At 40.9% G+C, this 19,937-nt stretch overlaps 1 protein-coding gene across 3 annotated transcripts; it reads left to right on the top strand.

Annotated features, from left to right (window-relative positions):
* Positions 1-140: 140 nt before the first annotated feature.
* Positions 141-19,403, top strand: tmco3 (transmembrane and coiled-coil domains 3). Of its 3 annotated transcripts, XM_053615000.1 has the most exons (14): positions 141-316; positions 420-510; positions 2,838-3,284; positions 4,499-4,678; positions 4,797-4,991; positions 7,030-7,158; positions 8,825-8,917; positions 11,211-11,397; positions 11,483-11,600; positions 14,310-14,505; positions 14,851-15,001; positions 15,276-15,355; positions 15,477-15,626; positions 16,557-18,171. In XM_053615000.1, the coding sequence occupies exons 3-14, from the start codon at positions 2,859-2,861 to the stop codon at positions 16,668-16,670; spliced, it is 2,019 nt and encodes a 672-aa protein (XP_053470975.1). In that variant the 5' UTR covers positions 141-316; positions 420-510; positions 2,838-2,858; the 3' UTR covers positions 16,671-18,171. The 3 variants fall into 3 exon arrangements, with proteins under 3 accessions (XP_053470975.1, XP_053470974.1, XP_053470976.1); XM_053614999.1 differs by lacking the exon at positions 420-510; XM_053615001.1 differs by lacking the exons at positions 420-510; positions 16,557-18,171 and adding an exon at positions 18,828-19,403 and having other exon boundaries at positions 142-316.
* Positions 19,404-19,937: the final 534 nt, after the last annotated feature.

Genomic DNA, 19,937 nt, shown 5'->3' with positions numbered 1-19,937 from the left:
CGTTAATTGAATCCCCAATATATATATATATATATATATATATATATATATATATATATATATATATATATATATATATATACTTATGTACACGACTTACCAACTGGGAAACAGTACAATCAGAGGAGCACGTGAAGGTATCACGACTGCCGCAAACCGGTCTGTGGTGTGAACACGGCGCTGCTGCTCAGGTTCAGGCTCAGAGGAGTTTAGTATGTGGCGGCTGGAGAGGGGAGGTATCATCACAAGAGCCCGATTGTTTCCTTCCTTGACTAAGGAGTACAGGGCTACAGGGACGACCTGAAAATTCACCAAGGTATGTACCTTACCGTATTTATTTCTTATTTCTTATTGAGAGGTGATGTCAGTCATATGACAGCTGATGTCGTGTTCATCTGATCACCCGTGTTTGCGATCAGGAAATCAGATGTTGGAAATGGACAGCTTAGACTAGACACATGGTTATGTACATGCTGTGTGCACAAGCTTGGAGCAGATATCCGTATCCAGGTAAGCAGAAGGGCATCTCAGATCTCAGTGTACAGTATGTGCTTCCCATGAGTCACGTGTCTGCTTAGCATGAACATAATAAAGTATGTCAACTAAACAGTTTACAGAGATAAACTGTAATAATTTGTTAAAAAAAAAAGAAGTCACCATCCTTGTTCCTGGAGATCTACCTTCCTGAAGAGCTCCAACCATAATGGTGTCCACCTGACCATCTAAATCAATGTCTTAAGAAGTTCTTGATCAGCTAAAACAGGGTGTGTTAGATTTTGGTTGGAGATGAAACCTGCAGGAAGGTAGATCTCAAGGAAGAAGGTTGGTTAATCTCATTTTATAAGCTACACTATCGATATCTACCATACAGACTCATGTCAGTTACATTCAAGCCAGTTCTAGTTGTAGTCTGTATTACTTTTACATGGACAGCCTGAAGATCATTAGGATTACTTAAAAAGCATGAAGATGGCTTTGAACCATAATTCATATGAACAGTTATGCCATGATGTGAACTGAATTTCAACATGGCTTCTTATGAAAACTGTAATGAATTTCCTGGTCACACATCTGCACTATTTGAGCATGTAGTGTTAGCATGTTTATAGAAGGGAGTTATTTATAATCGCACTATCTGGGGTCATCCTGATAAAGGCTGGTTCTCTTTTGAGTCTGGTTCCTCTCAAGGTTTCTTCCTCTTATCGTCTCAGGGAGTTTTTCCTCATCACCGTCGCCTTTGGCTCGCTCATTAGGGACAAATTCATACATTTAAAATGTATATCCTACTCGATATATTTCTGTAAAGCTGCTTTGGGACAATGTTAAAAGTGTTATACAAATAAAACTGAACTGAATTGATTATAGAAATAGAAATCACAAAGCCACTTTGGGATGTAGATGTTGATCTCTGAAATATGAGGAAGAACCCTGGAGGGGAACCAGAACCGGTCCTCTCCTGGATGACACCGGAGAGTGGGATTATAAATCAAACGCTACTGTGTGTGTTGAAGGGACGATCAGTACGAGCGTAACCCATCCATCCATCCATCCATCCATCCATTTTCCGGATTTACCGTTTGTCCTACACAAGGTCGCAGTGGTGCCTGGAGCCTATCCCAGGGAACTTCGGTGCGAGGCAACAGTGCTAATCACTAAGCCACCGTGCCCCCTCTACAAGCTTAATAGTTTTATGATTACATCAGCAGTACAACCCCAATTCCAAAAATGTTGGGACGGTGTGTAAAATGTCAATAAAAGCAGAATGCAATGATTTGCAAATCGAATAAACCCATATTTTATTCACAATAGAACATAGAAAACATACCAAATGTTTAAACTGAGGAAATGGACCATATACGTACCAGCAACATATGCTTCCATCCAGATTCCCATCTTTACTCTGCCTCTCTAAGATACTCTTTTTATACCCATTCATGTTACTGACCTGTTGCTAATTAACCTCCAGCTGTTTCTTTTTAGTAACACTTACTTTTCCAGCCTTTTGTTTCTCCCGTCCCAAATTTTTTGAGGCATGCTGTGGCCATCAAATTCAAAATGACCTTTTTTTTTTTATTTTTAGAAAATGGTACGTTTCCTCAGTTTAAACATTTGATTGGGGTCCAAGCCCCAGCACTGCGGAGCTGCCACTGTTGGGCCCTTGAGCAAGGCCCGTAACCCTCTCTACTCCAGGGGGCGCTGTATCATGGCTGACCCTGTGCTCTGACCCCAACTTCCTAACATGCTGGGGTATGCGAAGAACATAATTTCACCGTGCTGTAACGTATACGTGACCAATAAAGACTCATTATCATTCTGATTATTTTACTTATCAGGTTAACGCCCTGCCAGAGTGGAATTAATGTTTGCATATAGAGCGGTCACACAACAGGTTTTTTTTGTTTTGTTTGAACAGCTCAGCACCATGCCCCACCTATGTGAGCTCAGTTTAGCCACCTGTGTTGTTGCAGGATGTTCACACAACCTACATTTTTTCTCTCTCTTTCTCTTGATGGAGCAGGCGGAGCAGCCCAGTGAGAATTCAGGGCAGATAAATAAAGGAACTCGCTCTCACCCAAAATGTAAACATATGGCAGTTCCTAGGTATTGTTGAGCTGTCTTGCTGATGTGGTTCGTCAAACTTAGTGTAATCTATAAATATAGAGAAATGCTGTAATATTATGGGGTGGCCATCTTTCCTCCCTCAGTGCACTTGGTATCATTGTCAGCGTTTGGAGGATGGCATGTTTAGAGTTTTGCCTAGAAGTGCTTTTAAATTCCTTCCGTGGACGGTGTGACGGTGTTCCTGCAGTTTTTCCTATTTTTCCTTTCATCTCTAGCTGACGTGACCGGCCAGCTGAATGCAGACCCTGTATGCGCTGCTGTGCCTAGGCCTGGTGGGGGCGCTGCAACCGGCTGATCACCTGACCCGGAATGCCATTCGGCACCATCGTGGCAAGGGGGTGCCATCTGCCAGCGGGCAGAGCTGGGTGGCTAAGAACTGCCGCCGCCTCTCGAGCCTTCTGCGGCAGAAGAACGCTGCCGTAAGGAAGCTGGAGGCAGCAGCGTCAGTGGCAGAGCGTGACCAGACGCTCTCGGATGCTGAGCGCCTCTTCCAGGTGCACACGCTCGAGGTGTTCCAGAAGGAGCTGAACGAGAGTGAGCGTTCCCTGTTCGAGGCTGTGCTGGGCCTTCAACGTGTGCTGAAAGGTGATTTTGGCGATGTGGCCAACATGAAGGAGAGCAGCCGTCAGAGGCTTGAGGCGCTCAGGGAGGCCGCCATTAAGGTGAGGCGAACTCCGATTCGGGATTAAAGACCCGAGGACTCACGGACGCGTCTGTTATTCCTTCCTAACTCTGTTTGACTTTGTATTAAAGCTGCGATTTGTAAAGTAGAAATGTGTTTAGACTGCTAATAATTGGATCGTTTCCGAGATACAGCACCTGTCACTGTGATTCACAATAATACGACGATGTAAACGGATCTCGTCATTTCTTTATTTCAGGTGTCTTTTTCTATTTTTCTGGCCCAGAAATGAGCTCCACGTCCCCCAGAGCAAAACTGCTTCGCTTCCCTTTCTCCTTTAAAGGCAGCTCGCACATCAGAGTAGTTTTAATACAAGAGGAAGGCTTTGCTGAGGTGAAGGAGAAGATAAAACGTGTGCTTTCAGGTGCAACTCGCATCAGAAGCAGACAAAGGCACTATATTTTGTCGTTAATTAAAGCTTATGGATATTACGTCGAGGCCCCAAAAAGTAAGCAGGAAGTGATTGTAACTGGAGGAACTTATATAATGCTGCAGCTACTTTTGCATCGAGAAGATTTATTCTAATCAGTGAAGGACAGCACACAGTGTATCTAGAGAGAGCATCGCTATCTAGTGTCTAGTGGTTACACACTGCTGCGTGTGTTTGTGACGCACGGGAAGTGTGTGTAGGAGAGCGAATTCTTCAGTGAGAAAAGAGAAAAATGCCAGCTCTAAATATAATGTTCCAGGAGATGACTTCAGTTCAGTTTACTTCAATTTAATTAGTACAGTACCATTAACAGTAGGCATTGTCCTAGAGCCCTATGGAGCAAGCCATGGAAAGTGATGAAAGCGTGAAAGGAACCAGCCTCCAACGACAACCCTTGGGACCTTGGGACTGCAATTACCACATGCAGATTTGCACTCGGGTCTCCTTTAGTGAATAGCGGACTAGTTCAACAAAACAGACTTCAAGTTAAAACCACAATGAACTTGCTTTTGCTTTCACACTATCCGGTGTTACCCAGATGAGGATCCCTTCTGAGTCTGGTTCCTCTCAAGGTTTCTTCCTCATATCATCTTAGGGTGTTTTTCCTCACCACCGGCTCACTCAATAGAGATAAATTCACACACTTAAAATCTGTATCCTGTGTTTATATGTTTCTGTAAAGCTGCTTTGAGACACTATCCATTGTGAAAAGTGCTATAATTGAATTGAACCCGTCCTCATGTGATGAAGGTCTTTCCTGACAGGAGGAGCAGGAGTATGTGGAGCTGGTCGCAGCTGTGAAGCACCAACAGGAGGCGCTGAAGGTGGCGCAGGAGCGGAACAAGACCCTCTCCATGCTGGACGAGATCCTTGAGGACGTTCGGAGGGCTGCTGACCGCCTGGAAGAGGAGATCGAGGATCACGCTTTCGACAACAACAAGCAGGTCAGTTATCAGCAGCTCTCTTCTGCTCTCTTATGAAAGACATTTTTCTTCACGCCGTTATTTTCTTTGCTTGGTCCTACTCCTTCTCGTTCTTCCTCATTGCCCATCTTTCAATCAGATGAAGGGGGTCAATGTGGAGGCGGTCCTGAGGGTGGAGGAAGATGAAGAGGACAACAAGAGGAAGAACATGTCATGGCAAGTAGCGGAAGGTGACCTGGGACTGAGTATGCTCATTGATTCTCAGAACAACCAATATATACTGACCAAACCTCGGGATTCGACCATTCCTCGTGCTGACCACCACTTCATCAAGGTTAGTGTCAGAACTCACCACTCATGCCAACTCTGCTCTGCATTTTGGTCATTTGCCAATTCCCACCCACTAGTTATCCATCAGATGGCACCAAGCAGAGAGGTTGAGGAGAGGATCAGATTAAACTTTTTATCAATTAAAGATCAACACATTAAGTTTATAATTATGGGATGTACACTGTTGTCACTTACAGTCAACTCCAAAAGTATTGGAACAGCAAGGCCAATTCTTTTGTTTTTGCTATACACTGAAGACATTTGGGTTTGAGGTCAAAAGATGAATATGAGACGATAGGTCAGAATTTATGCTTTCATTTCCTAATGGGGGCATGGTGGTTTAGTGGTTAGCACATTTGCCTCGCACCTCCAGGGTTGGGGATTCGATTCCCACTGTGTGCATGGAGCTTGCATGTTCTCCCTGTGCTTCGGGGGTTTCCTCCTGGTTTCCTGCCCCAGTCCAGAGATGGGCGTTGTAGGCTGATTGGCATCTCTAAATTGTCCGTAGTGTGTGAATGGGTATGAGAGTGCGTGTGTGATTGTGCCCTGCAATGGATTGGCACCCCATCCACGGTGTCCCCCACCTTGTGCCCGAGTCCACTGGGATAGGCTCCAGGCTCCCCGCGATGCTGAGTAGGATCAGCGGTACAGAAAATTGATGGATGGATTTCCTGATATTTACATCTAGATGTGTTCAAAAACTTAGAATATGGCACCTTTTGTTTGAAGCCACCCAACATGTGAAAAACAGGTATTTCTTGTTGTCCAGGTGTGTCCTGTTAGACTGAATGTTTAAACAATTAATAGCTCTAAATGTCTATTCTTGGTTTGAGCTCTGGGTTTCACCTGTGAAGACTGCATTTGGTGTTAACAAGGATAAACCAACATGAAGACCAGAGAGCTGTCTATGGGAGAAAAGCAAGCCATTTTGAAGTGAAAAGAAAGAAAGCATAGCTAATACAACAATTTGGAATGTCTTGAAAAAGAAAGAAACCCCTGGGGTACTAACAACCAGACATGGAACAGCTCGGCCAAGGAAAACAACAGACAAAAACATTGTGAGTCTAGAAAACCCCAAAAACAACAGTCAGTGACGTCAATAACAAACTCCACAGGGCAGGGGTGAAGGTATCACAATCACAAACGTTCGAAGAAGACTTCAAGTGCAGAAATATAGAGGTCATACTACAAGATACAAACCACTCATCAGCAGTAAGAATCAGAAAGTCAGACTGGAATTCACAAAGAAATACAGAGATGAGCCATAAAAGTTCTGGGACCGAGATTAACCTCTACCAAAGTGATGGAAAGGCCAAAGTGTGGAGAAACAAAGGATCTGCCCAAGATCTAAAACTTACGAGCTCATTGGTCAAGCACATTAGAGGTAGAGTCATGGTTAGGCTGGACTTAAGGGAGAAACACCCCCCTAAAAAAAGCACGAAAAAAAAAAGCAAATGACAACTGAAATAAGCAGAATGCAACAGTTTGGTGATGTCAGTGGGTCACCGGCTTGATGCAGTTATTGCAAGCAAGGGATATACAACCAAATGTTAAGTGTTATTTACTTTGATGATCTGTTCCAATACTTTTGCTCACCTAACATGAGATGATAGCTGAAATTCTGATCTATTGTCTCATATTCATCTTTTGATCTAAAAAAATAAACCAATACTTTTAGAGGGGACTGTAACTGATAACAGCAAATAGCACACCACTAAAACTTACTGTGCTGATCTTTAATTGATAAAAGAAAATGTAATTGTTGCCAAATTTGCAGTGTTAAAGAGGAATAAAACACTTCAGGATGTGCTGTTATAGGAAAATGATCAACTTTGGGGTGGTGGTTGTTTTTTATATTCTGAACAGACTCTGTCGTATAATAGCGCTCTGGATAAGAATGTTTGCCAAATGAATAAATGTACACACAAATATTTTCTTACACTTATTTTAAAGATTGTTGGCTATGTGGCTTTTGGAGGTTTTTGGGTCGTTGCAGCACTCAGGTACTCAGACGGAGGTACATGCTTTGTTTACCCCCACAGGACCTGGTGTCAGTGGTGATGCTCTCTCTGCCCTGCGGTTGGCTGTGCACACTGGTTGGACTGCCTCCTATGTTTGGGTACATAGTTTGTGGGATTTTGCTAGGTCCCTCAGGGCTTAACAGCATTAAGGTAAGTTACATGCAATTATTGGAGCATTATGCCTGTTTATATTCACTGTTATGTATTTTATTATGTTTGGGAATGGTATTCTTTTAACGTGTCTAAAAAAAACCTTCAGTGTATAGTGTATGTATAGTGTATGTATAGTGTATGTATAGCATATGTATAGTATATGTATAGTATATGTATAGCTTGTATATAGTATATGTATAGCTTGTGTATAGTATATGTATAGCGTGTGTATAGTATATGTATAGCGTGTGTATAGTATATGTATAGCGTGTGTATAGTATATGTATAGCGTGTGTATAGTATATGTATAGCGTGTGTATAGTATATGTATAGCGTGTGTATAGTATATGTATAGCGTATGTATAGTATATGTATAGTATATGTATAGCGTATGTATAGCGTATGTATAGTATATGTATAGCGTATGTATAGTATATGTATAGCGTGTGTATAGTATATGTATAGCGTATGTATAGTATATGTATAGCGTATGTATAGCGTATGTATAGTATATGTATAGCGTATGTATAGTATATGTATAGCGTGTGTATAGTATATGTATAGCGTATGTATAGTATATGTATAGCGTATGTATAGTATATAGTATATGTATAGCTTGTGTATAGTGTATGTATAGCGTATGTATAGTATATGTATAGCGTGTGTATAGTATATGTATAGCGTATGTATAGTATATGTATAGTATATGTATAGCTTGTGTATAGCGTATGTATAGTATATGTATAGCGTATGTATAGCGTATGTATAGTATATGTATAGCGTGTGTATAGTATATGTATAGCGTATGTATAGTATATGTATAGTATATGTATAGCTTGTGTATAGTGTATGTATAGCGTATGTATAGTATATGTATAGCGTATGTATAGCGTGTGTATAGTATATGTATAGCGTATGTATAGCGTGTGTATAGTATATGTATAGCGTATGTATAGCGTGTATATAGTATATGTATAGCGTATGTATAGCATGTGTATAGTATATGTATAGTATATGAATAGCATATGTATAGCATATGTATAGTATATGTATAGCGTATGTATAGCGTATGTATAGTATATGTATAGCGTATGTATAGTATATGTATAGTGTATGTATAGCGTATGTATAACGTATGTATAGTATATAGCGTATGTATAGTATATGTATAGCATATGTATAGTATATGTATAGCGTGTGTATAGTATATGTATAGCGTATGTATAGTATATGTATAGCGTATGTATAGTGTGTGTATAGCGTATGTATAGCGTATGTATAGTATATGTATAGTGTATGTATAGTATGTGTATAGTATATGTATAGCGTATGTATAGTATATGTATAGTGTATGTATAGTGTGTGTATAGCATGTGTATAGTATATGTATAGCATATGTATAGCGTATGTATAGTATATGTATAGCATATGTATAGTATATGTATAGTATATGTATAGCGTATGTATAGCGTATGTATAGTATATGTATAGCATATGTATAGTATGTGTATAGTATATGTATAGTATATGTATAGTATATGTATAGTATATGCATAGCATATGTATAGCATATGTATAGCATGTGTATAGTATATGTATAGCATATGTATAGTATATGTCCTCATTTTCAGTGTTCTCGCTCTTTCTGTTTTTCTGTCTCTAGTCCATGGTTCAAGTAGAGACGCTGGGGGAGTTGGGTGTTTTCTTCACACTCTTTGTGGTTGGCCTTGAGTTTTCTCCCGAGCGACTGCACAAGGTAAAACTAAAAGTCAACGTTTTACGTCCTTACGTGTGACCCACACAGTCTCAGTAGACGAAAAATTACTCACATCCACCAGTAGCAGCGCTTGCTCCAATTGGACGAATATATTGAATATACTGTAAGATCGGTGTAATGAAAACCGTTGATGCTGTGAAAGCGTGATGCGAGATTGTCACAGGATCAAGGGTAAAACCGGAAATGTGTGGAAGTGAAAAGAAGAGTCGTAAAGATTTGAATATTAAAAGCTTTGCATTATGAGTAATAAAATTTAAATACCATTGAATTCATAGCATTTATTCATCTATTCATAGAAATGTGTACACCGATCAGCCATAACATTAAAACCACCTGCCTAATCTGGCACAAAGACTTTAGCAGCAGATTCATTAAGTCCTGTAAGTTGTGAGGTCGGACCTCTACGGATCGGACTTGTTTGTCCAGCACATCCCACAGACGCTTGATCGGATTGAGTTCTGGGGAATTTGGACCCCAAATCAACACCTTGAACTCTTTGTCATGTTCCTCAAACCCATTCCTGAACAGTTTTTGCAGTGTGTCAGGGAGCATTATCCTGCTGAAAGAGGCCACTGACATTAGGGAATACCGTTGCCATGAAGAGGAGTACTTGATCTGCAGCAATGTTTAGGTAGGTGGTACGTGTCAAAGTGACATCCACATGAATGCCAGGACCCAAAGTTTCCCAGCATTGCCCAGAGCATCACACTTCCTTCACCAGCTTGCCTTCTTCCCATAGTGCATCCTGGTGCCATTTCTTCCTCAGGTAGGCGACACACACGCACCCAGCCATCCATATGACGTAAAAGAACGATTCATCAGACCAGGCCACCTTCTTCCACTGCTCCATGGTCCAGTTCTGATGCTCACATGCCCATTGTAAACTCTTTTGGTGATGGACACGGGTCAGCATGGGCACTCTGACCGCTCTTCTCTGGGATCAGACCAGACGGGCTAGCCTTCACTCCCTTTGCACATCAGTGAGCCTTGAGCGCCCATGGCCCTGTCTCCAGGTCACCGATAGTCCTTCCTTGGACCACTTTTGGTAGGTACTAACCACTACATACCAGGAACACCCCACAAGACCTGCTGTTTTGGACATGCTCTGACCCAGTCGTCTAGCCATCACAATTTGGTTCTTGTCAAAGTCATTCAGATCCTGTTCACTTGCTACCTAATATATCCCACCGCTAGATGGATGCAATTGTAACGAGATAATCGCTGTTACTCACTTCACATGCCAGTGGTTTTAACGTTATGGCTGATCGGTGTATATTCCTTCAAAATCCACACATATGTATTTATTTGTTTAGAGTTAACCTACTAGAAATTCAAAGAGGCTTTATTTCAGTGTTTGGAGAGTCACATTTTCAAAAAAAACAAAACAAAACAAAACAATATATATTCAAATTCAGTTTGCAAAGTTCACTATGGAAAAAATACAAGTTAAGCAACTGGGCTACCCACGGATAGGCAAAAGCTATCAAGCCTGGAATGAGAGACCGCTTGCTGATTGGCTCATATCAACAACGCATTATATTCCAAGCTTGATGGGTTTTGCCTGTCCTTGGGTAGCTTGGATGCTCCAGACTTAAACCCTACTGAAAAATTGTGGGATGAATAGTAGAATGTAGTCCACAACATGCACAAACATGAAAATATAAAGGAATACAAAATATTCAGCATGGAGGAGTGCACCAAGATCCCTCTATGTGTTTCCAACTCACTCAGTGCTGTTATTCTCTTCTGTTATTCTCTCTGTTTTTTTGTCTAAATAGAACTATACAATGTCCTTGTATATTTGAGCTCAAAATATCACCTATTGCATGTGTGCCCTCTTATTATGCGCAAATTGTGCAGATCTTACTATTCTGTGTTCCTCTCTTAGCTTGCTTTCTTTTGTCTGTCTCCACAAATCAAAACAGACTCTATGCTTCTTATTCAGTCCCTTGAAATGTTGTGTATCTAGTATAGACATTCTTTCACTCTGTCTCACTCTTTCCCTTTGTCCTGGTTAGAGAACGGTTAACTGAGTAATGTCTGTAAATACAATGCTGAAGACGGGTGGAAACAGAAATAACACAGTTTCAGTAGAGCTTCAGCTGTGGGTTGGAGTACTTGGATTTTGATAGGAGAAAAACAAGAAAGTAAAAAAAAAAAACAAAAAAAGCTTTTTAAAAGCGATTGAAACGGATGGGTTGTGTAGACCAGAAAATGAACTGGAGACATCCAAAATGACAAAAACAAACCAATAGTTTGGTGTCTTTTGCAGGTGTGGAAGATCTCTGTTCAGGGCTCCAGCTATCTCAGCCTCCTGATGGTGGGGGCGGGGCTTCTTTGGGGAAAGGTGTTTAGGCTCCACCCTATTCAGACGGTGTTCATTTCCAGCTGTCTGTCTCTGTCCAGCACTCCTCTCGTGTCACGCTTCCTTTCTGGCGGGTCCAGAGCGGATAAGGAAGGTACAGGACTGCGTGAGAAATAAGAAAGGTTCTGGTGTCTTTTTGTGTTTACAAGGCCTTTGTGAATGTGTGTGTTTGTGTGTAGGTGAACTGGACTATAGCAGTGTTTTATTGGGTATGCTGGTGATGCAGGATGTTCAGTTGAGCCTTTTCATCGCCATCATGCCAACTCTGATCCAAGCAGGAAGTGGTGGGATGGACAGGTAAATTGGATGGACGGGGATGAGCATGCAAATGTGATGTTTCTTTTCATTTGTTACTTCAACCATGGTGTCTGTACAGTACTCAAATCAGTGCACTGTATTCTGAAGAAACACGGCTGGCCCATTTAGTAACAGAGATTGACTTTACAGTCCTCTTAAAAGAAAAAAAAAATATATATATATATATATATATATATATATATATATATATATATATATATATATATATATATATATAACTTGGGTTGAAAAATAAACTGAATTCAACAGGGTTATCAATGGAAAATGACTGTTGGACCCCCTGGTCTCTAGTCTCTAGCACCAACACATATTCTAGCACAGAATTTGCAGTTTATTATAAATAAGTATTTTTTTTGTTTGTTTTTTTACCTGACCTACTAGGTTTAAATGTTATATTTTTATTGTGTCAGTTGTATACTGTGTTTCACTATCAAAAAAGTTTTAGTTGTGCTGTCTGTTTTATCTCTGTACCAATGTTATTGTGGAGAGGTGTTTTGTTTGCCCAGCAGGGGGCTCCCTAACCCTCCCCTTTCTCATTGCTCTGCTCACCAGCAGCTAAACACAGAGTCATGATACTCTATACACAGAAACCATACAGTGCTCTGACTAATCTTAGACCCTGCTTACACTAGTGTGCGTTTTCGTTTTTAAAACGCATAACTGTTGCTACGGTTACGCCTGTCTTCTGCACTACCCCGAGACTTTTGGAAGCGCCGAAGACCACGTTTTAGATTGAAAACTCCGGGCTCATGTTTCAGTGTAAACAGACCAAAACGAAGACTTTTGAAAATGAAGGTGTGGCTCCACTCACATTCGCCCCCTGATTGGGTCTTCTGGATCATTGCGTATCCTTCCCTGATTCATCATTCCCCTACCATATGACCGTTATGCTACCTTGATCATATACACAACAACACGGAGACTGAACCGCAAGCTTTGCTGGCTTTGTTGTCATTCTTAGCAGCCATTGTGCAGTTAAATTCTGTATTGTATAAAAATGCAGCTGCATATATCGTGCATATATGCACAAGAGGCGAGCTATGATTAGAGCGATCTGCAACAAATCTCATTTCAAGCGGCGTAAGACCTACATGGACCGCCGGTTTGGACTAGCAACCAACTTCCTGTTTACACTTGTATGCACCTGCCCAGTGTGCATGAATGGTCATGTGACATGCGTTTTCGGTTGTGTAGTGTGGACAGAGATCGTTTCTGAATCAGCAGAAACGCCAGTGTAGACGAGGATCGGTTTCATTTTTAAACGAAAACGCACTCGTGTAAACAGGGCCTTATAGTAGACTTGCAGCGATAAAACAATTTATTTGTTTACACTGATTGAAAAGTCAATTTCCGATCCGCCGGTGGAATGGAAAGCCAGTGTACTGCTAGAAGGGGTTAAATATTTGTTAATGGAGTTCAGCACCTGCCCCTAGATCAGGGGTGTCCAATCTTATCCGCAAAGGGCCGGTGTGGATGCAGGTTTTCATTCCAACCAAGCGGAAGCCACACCTGAGTCTACTGAAAGCTCAAGATGAGTTGATTAATCAGTTGGACTCAGGTGTGGCTCCTGCTTAACTGGAATGAAAACCTGCAGCCACACCGTCCCTTTGCGGATAAGATTGGACACCCCTGCCCTAGACTTTCAGTGTGTTTCCCAGTACACCTCAAAATTATTCTCCGTGGTAATAACATATACTACAGATGTGGTATACGTGTATGTGAGACAGCCGGGAAAAACTCAAAAGCCAAGAAAAAAGAAAATTGGGTTTTGGTCAAAATTGGGTTTTATTGCTATGGCACAACAAAACTGAAAAACTCTGTGGCCTCAGGGTGAGGTTACTGGTGAGCGTTTATTTTTATCTGTGCCCCACACCGTATCAAAAGGCAAAACAAAATGAAACATAACAGAAACTTGGCTTGGTTCAGTTCAGCTCGCACGACAGGTGTTCCTATTAAAGTGTACGGTGAGTGGCAGCAGCACAATGCATAAAATCATGCAGATACAGGTCAAGAGCTTCAGTTAATGTTCACATCAATCATCAGAATGAAGGAAAAAAAATATGATCTCTATGAATTTATCCTTGGCGTGTTTGTTTGGACCAGATGGGCTGGTTCGAGTATTTCAGAAACTGCTGATCTCCTGGGATTGAAACACACAACAGTCTGTAGAGTTTACACAGAATGGTGGAGCGAAAAACAAAAAACACTGAGTGAGCGACAGTTCTGTGTGTGGAAACACTTTGTTGATAAGAGAGCTCAGAGGAAAGTGGGCAGATTGGTTCGAGCTGCCAAGAAGGATATAATAACTCTTTACAACCGTGGTGAGCAGAAAAGCATCTCAGTGTGCGCAACACATCGAGCCTTGAGGTGGATGAGCTACAACAGCAGAAGACCAAGTCTGGTCATTCTCATCTGATCTCTATCATCAACAAGGTTGATCAAACCAGCCCATGTGGTACCAACAACCATGCCAAGGATAAATTCACAGAGCTCACATTTATTCCACATTCTGATGTTTGATGTGAATATTAGCTGAAACGTTACCTGCAGCATTGTGTTGCTGCCACATGATTGGCTGATTAGATCCATCATGTCTCATTAGATCATGTACAGTATATCTTTTTTTAAATTTGGAAGATCTCATGGCTCTACGGCAGCATTTGATTGGTTGCTCCTGTTCTGTTGCAGTGCTTTGATCGGAGGATTGCGTGTCCTGGTGCTGTTGGCTCAGGTACTCGTCTCCCTTGCCGTCGTGCTACTGATCTGCTGGCTCCTCAGATCTCATCTGATTGGTCCGTTCTACAGAAAGCTCCATGCTGAGAGTAAAGGGAACAAAGAGATCCTTGTTTTGGGGACTGCAGCCTTTGTATTCCTAATGCTCACAGTGAGTGTATGACATTAGTCTGAGAAATGGTTGTGGCTGCACTGATGTATTCTGCAAAGGAAACGTTGATATGAACCAATTGGAATAGACATAGACATGCATAGATTAAGACAAGGATGGGGCTATGGCTCATGCTTTTGTTCTGACATCCTAATATTTAACTTAACACACAGTGTTTTTTGTAGCTGGCTGCACACTTAAACCAACACTGTCCTAATCCTGAATCCAGTAAGGCTCACTGATGGTTCTGTTTGCCACCAGCTCATATTCATGTCATGGTTGTAGATATGTACTTTACGTCATGTAGCTTGAGCTATGGAACCATAACATATCAATTCTTTTCAGGTAACAGATTTTCTGGATGTTTCCATGGAGCTAGGCTGTTTCCTTGCAGGAGCACTGCTCTCCTCACAGGGTCACATGGTTACCAGTGAAGTCATGAGCTGTATTGAGCCAATCAGAGACTTCCTGGCAATCATCTTCTTTGCATCTATTGGTGAGTGGGTTGATTATTTCACCTTCTACTTGTTGGTTGATTCTTCCAGTACATTTTATTTGTTTTTAGTTACATTTGAATGTTGTTGAATGTCTTCCAAACAAGTTCATTCCAATTATCGCTTGTTATACAACTATGTACAGTCATTTCCTCACTTTCTCCGGAAGTTATTAAGGCAAAAGGTTGTTATTTGCCTCCATTCTGAAGACTCTTACAACGGGGGGGTCTTTAACAGCTTTAGCTCTCGAGAATTTTCTTGTATTGTTTCTTACAGGGCTGCACGTGTTCCCAACGTTTGTTCTATACGAGTTAACCATCCTCCTGGTTTTGACCCTGTCAGTGGTAATCCTGAAGGTAATGACTAACACATTTCTGCAGTGCTAATGAGGGATTTATGCTTCTGCTCACCTTCCAAGATGTGTCTGAAAGACTTTTTTTTTTTTTCTTGTCTCTCGTTCCACATTTTCCTGCTAAGTTTGTCATGGCAGTGCTGGTGCTGACGGCAATCCTGCCGCTGGGAAACCGACACATCCGCTGGATTGTATCAGCTGGCCTGGCACAAGTCAGCGAGTTCTCCTTTGTCCTGGGCAGCCGAGCTCGCCGGGCTGGCATCATCTCAAGAGAGGTGAACCACCAAAATTACCATTTTAATGCTATATTATTGTAACCTTAACTCGTAACAATTTCGGAACAACCAGAAGCTACTTTGTTCCAGGTTATATGAAACCCAACCCAACAATTTTCCCCCATTTCCTCCCCAATTTGGTCACCTGCCAAATTCCCACCCACCAGCCAGCTCTCTCCTATCATTTGATGGCTTCCAACCAAGCCAACCGCATATGTTTGAACTGCTGGTCATGCTGTGTCTCACGACAGCATAACACACTCGGAGTTAAGCCCTACCCATCCTCTTCCACACATGAGAGTTCACAGACGTATGTGATTGGCTAGTGTTACTGTGATTGACAGGGAAGAGAGAGCATGCCATCCCTCCCACGCAAGAGAGCACGGACAATTCTGCTTCCATGGCTCCTGACCACGGATGGCTGTAGCATCATCAGATTTCAAACTCGCAGTCTCAACTGTCTCAAGGGTTTTTTTTTTTCTTCTGTTGCACCATATGGGAGCAAAATTGCAGTTTGGCTTTGGTAGTTTCAATTTCAATTCAATTCAATTTTATTTGTATAGCGCTTTTTACAATAGACATTGTCTCAAAGCAGCTTTACAGAAATATCAACATGGTATACAGATATTAAAGGTGCGAATTTATCCCAACTGAGCAAGCCACTGAGTGGCGACGGTGGCAAGGAAAAACTCCCTAAGATGTTTTAAGAGGAAGAAACCTTGAGAGGAACCCGACTCAGAAGGGAACCCATCCTCATCTGGGTAACAACAGATAGTGTGAAAAAGTTCATTATGGATTTATATGAAGTCTGTATGGCGTTAGGAGCAGCCGTAGTCCCAGCAGTCTGGAATTCCATAGTTTGGCTTCCATGCTTACTAACGTTATGGTGATCTCTGAGCCGCGAAAATCTTTTTCGTTCTTCTTCTTCAGGTGTATCTTCTTGTACTGAGCGTCACTACATTAAGTCTGCTGTTAGCACCTGCGCTATGGAGAGCTGCGACTCTCAAATGCATCCCTAGGGTGGAGAAGAAACCATCCACCTGACCCACACTTCTGCATGAGGAGACTCGCTGTTTTCTCACGTGGAAGACTGTGATACTACTAAGGGTTGTAAGCCAAGGCACCTTTTGCTTTGACTCTGGGACAAAGGGACTGCTACGTCCCACTTTCTAACGATGACCAGTGTACGTATAAGCGTATTTTAAAGCCTCATTCGTGGAGCATAACTTAGACAAAAGATTGCACAATAGGTTGAGATAAGACTTGAATTTTTTATAGTTCCGACTCTGAGCTTATTGCGTCTTTTAAGCTCTTTATTGCATAAACTGTATTTATTGCTGTAGATTTGCAATCTGAAAGCTGTTCTGCTGGTAAAAGGACGTGCCTAACTGTGCCTTGACGTCAGCTGATGTCAACATGCGTACCAAATTAACCTACGTGGCGAGGTACATACCAGTCTGTCTAGTTGCACCAGCCTTGGAAATCTCAATAGGTTTTTGCATGTCTACTCGTTTGCACATTCTTATTGACTGTTATAAAGGTCAGCAGCGTTCTGGGCTGAAGTCAAATTAGAGCAGAAGTGTCACGAAAACAGCAAGCACATTCCAGCGCTGTCATGTTTGTTATTCCGTAAGTGGCCGCTGTTAGAAGTGGCAAAGTGTACTTTTCGTGAATGTCCAATCAGTTATTTTTGAAAGTCTGTAGGTAATGTGAATGCCAAGGTTAACACTTTTCAGATGAAGGAGCTCACCATGTTGTCTTGTTAAACTTTGCGCTGTAAGTAGTAGAAATTACAGCTGACAGATGATGTAAAGTGTACATGTACAGTACTGTGCAAAAGTCTTAGGCATGTGCAAAGAAATGCTCTAGAGCAAAGATGCCTTCAAAGATAATGAAATGAAATGTTTCTCCATTTAAAAAAAATACTATAAAGAGCAGTAATGAATTAAACAAAGGCAATATTTGGTGCGACGAACCTTTGTTTTTAAAGTAGTCTCAGGTAGAGTTAGTGCAGTTTTGTATAAGGAAAAGAGCTGTAAGTGTTATTGAGCATCTTTGCAGAACCAGTCACGGTTCTTCTGGAGGCTTTGTGGCATTTACTTCTTATTTTTGCGGCAAAAACCAGCAGCCATCTTTTTTTTTTTTTAAATGTGTCTCTTACGTAATATGCTGCTTTCTTTACTGACATACAAACATTTTTCTAGAACATTTCAATTTGTTCTGGAAAACTGATGTTTGAGAATCTAAAATGGTTTTGTACTGACTCAGGAGAAGTCACAAAATAAAAATCGATAACAAAGTTTGTACTAAAAAAAATAGGGTGCCTAAGACTTTTGCCCGGTACTGTATATATAATAGATCATGTGATATTAAAAGAAATTATGACTTATGATTTGCTGCAGTCTGGTTTTTTGCTACCAAACGTATTTGAGCTTGTATCTATTATTATCTACAGTGTGTCTATATCTATATTGATATATCTATATTTATGATTATATATACACATACACATTACAAAATTATATAATATATATATATACACTGCCCTCTACTATGATAAATAAAAGATAAAAAACATATATAAATATATATAAATACACCCACACACACACACACACACATATCTATCTATCTATCTATCTATCTATCTATATATATATATATATATATATATATATATATATATATATATATATATATATATGTATGTATGTATGTATGTATGTATGTATGTATATATATATAATGCACAGTGGGGGGAAATAAGTATTGAACGCGTCAACATTTTTTTCAGTAAATATATTTCCAATGAGGCTATTCACATGAAATTTTCACCAGACATCAGTATTAACTCAAGAAATCCGGAAACAACATTAAAGTCCATAAATAAAGTTATGTGTAATAAAGTGGAATGACATGGGGGGAAAACTATTGAACTCGCTAAGAAAAAGCAGTTCTCCAAGGAAAGGAACCAGCTGAAATCCGTAAGTAATTATACCCCCTATCTGTTCAAATTCATATCAGCTGGGTTAGTAAATTAATGGTCTATAAAAAGGCTTTTCGTTACCAAGGTGTCACACAAGAAACATCTCATGATGGGGAAAAGCAAAGAGCTCTCCCAAGACCTTCACAACCTTATTGTTGTGAAACATGTTGATGGAATCAGATACAGACGTATTTTAAAACTTCTGAATCTTTCAGTAATCACCACTGGGGCCATTATCCACAAGTGGAGGCAACATCACTCCGGCCACGCACAGGAGATCCTCACAAGATTACTGACCAGGGAGTCCAAAGAATAGTCAGAGGAGTAGCCAAAGAGCCAAGGACCACTCGGAAAGAGCTCCAGAAACACTCGGAAGCAGCAGAGAAAACAATAGGCAATGCACTCGACGAGGCAGGGGACAGCATGGACATGGTGCCAACACATCACAGGATATAACAGCACGCACATTCACACACTATGGACAATTCGGAGATGCGAGCCAGCCTACAACACATTTCTTTGAACTGTGGGAGGGAACCAGCGTACCCAGAGGAAACCCCCGAAGCACATGGAGAACATGCAAACTCCATGTACACAGGGCAGAGGCGGGATACAAACCCCCCAACCCCAGAGGTGCGAGTCGAACGTGCTAAGCCATCATGCTCCAGTATCGATCCTGACAAGTAAATTCTGATCTAAAAAAACTTTTGACATGGCAAGGGTCTGTATTTATGAGGCCTCTTTTGGAGCAGAGGAATTCCTGAATTTTTCAAGCATATTCAGTCTAGCAGTACTATAATGAGAGCACAGACAAATGGGCTTTCTCATTATTATGTATGGGGAAAAAAAACACAATGCTGTTGCTGCTACAAGAAAATAATCAACAATGGGATGGTGTGTGATGTGAAGCTGGTTATTTTCCAACAGCCAGAATTGTTTAATTCATCTTATATACCACAGCATTTTGCCAATGATTACAAATTGTATTTATTACTGACCTATATTTTGTACTTTTATTATTATTATTAATATTATTATTATTATTATCAATTTTTAGTTATGTTTAATGTTGTAGAACATCTGCCAGACAGGTTATTTCCTATTACCAAGTTATAGCAGCTATAAAAGTTAGAAATAAGTCGACCCCTCACCAGCCTCACTTTTTCTTTTTGTTATTAAGACAACAGATAAAAGAAAAGCTTGTCATCTTAATCATAAACCAAACAGTGCAAAGTCTTCTGTCCTGAAGGCTCTCCCCTGGGGGAAAACTTATTGACTGTTACAAAGCGCTGACTCCCTCTTTAATTGTTGAATAAACGTCTTGG

This window comes from Ictalurus furcatus, chromosome 26 (assembly GCF_023375685.1).
Source record: "Ictalurus furcatus strain D&B chromosome 26, Billie_1.0, whole genome shotgun sequence".
In the NCBI taxonomy this organism is placed as follows: domain Eukaryota; kingdom Metazoa; phylum Chordata; class Actinopteri; order Siluriformes; family Ictaluridae; genus Ictalurus; species Ictalurus furcatus.
This window is presented reverse-complemented; position numbering and strand designations above follow the sequence as displayed.

Excerpts from the sequence above, each read along its gene's own strand:
- tmco3 (XM_053614999.1), top strand. The coding sequence starts at position 2,859 with ATGCAGACCCTGTATGCGCTGCTGTGCCTAGGCCTGGTGGGGGCGCTG. Across the intron at positions 7,159-8,824 it reads CAGGGCTTAACAGCATTAAG|TCCATGGTTCAAGTAGAGAC; the intron begins GTAAGTTACATG and ends TTCTGTCTCTAG. Across the intron at positions 8,918-11,210 it reads CTCCCGAGCGACTGCACAAG|GTGTGGAAGATCTCTGTTCA; the intron begins GTAAAACTAAAA and ends TGTCTTTTGCAG.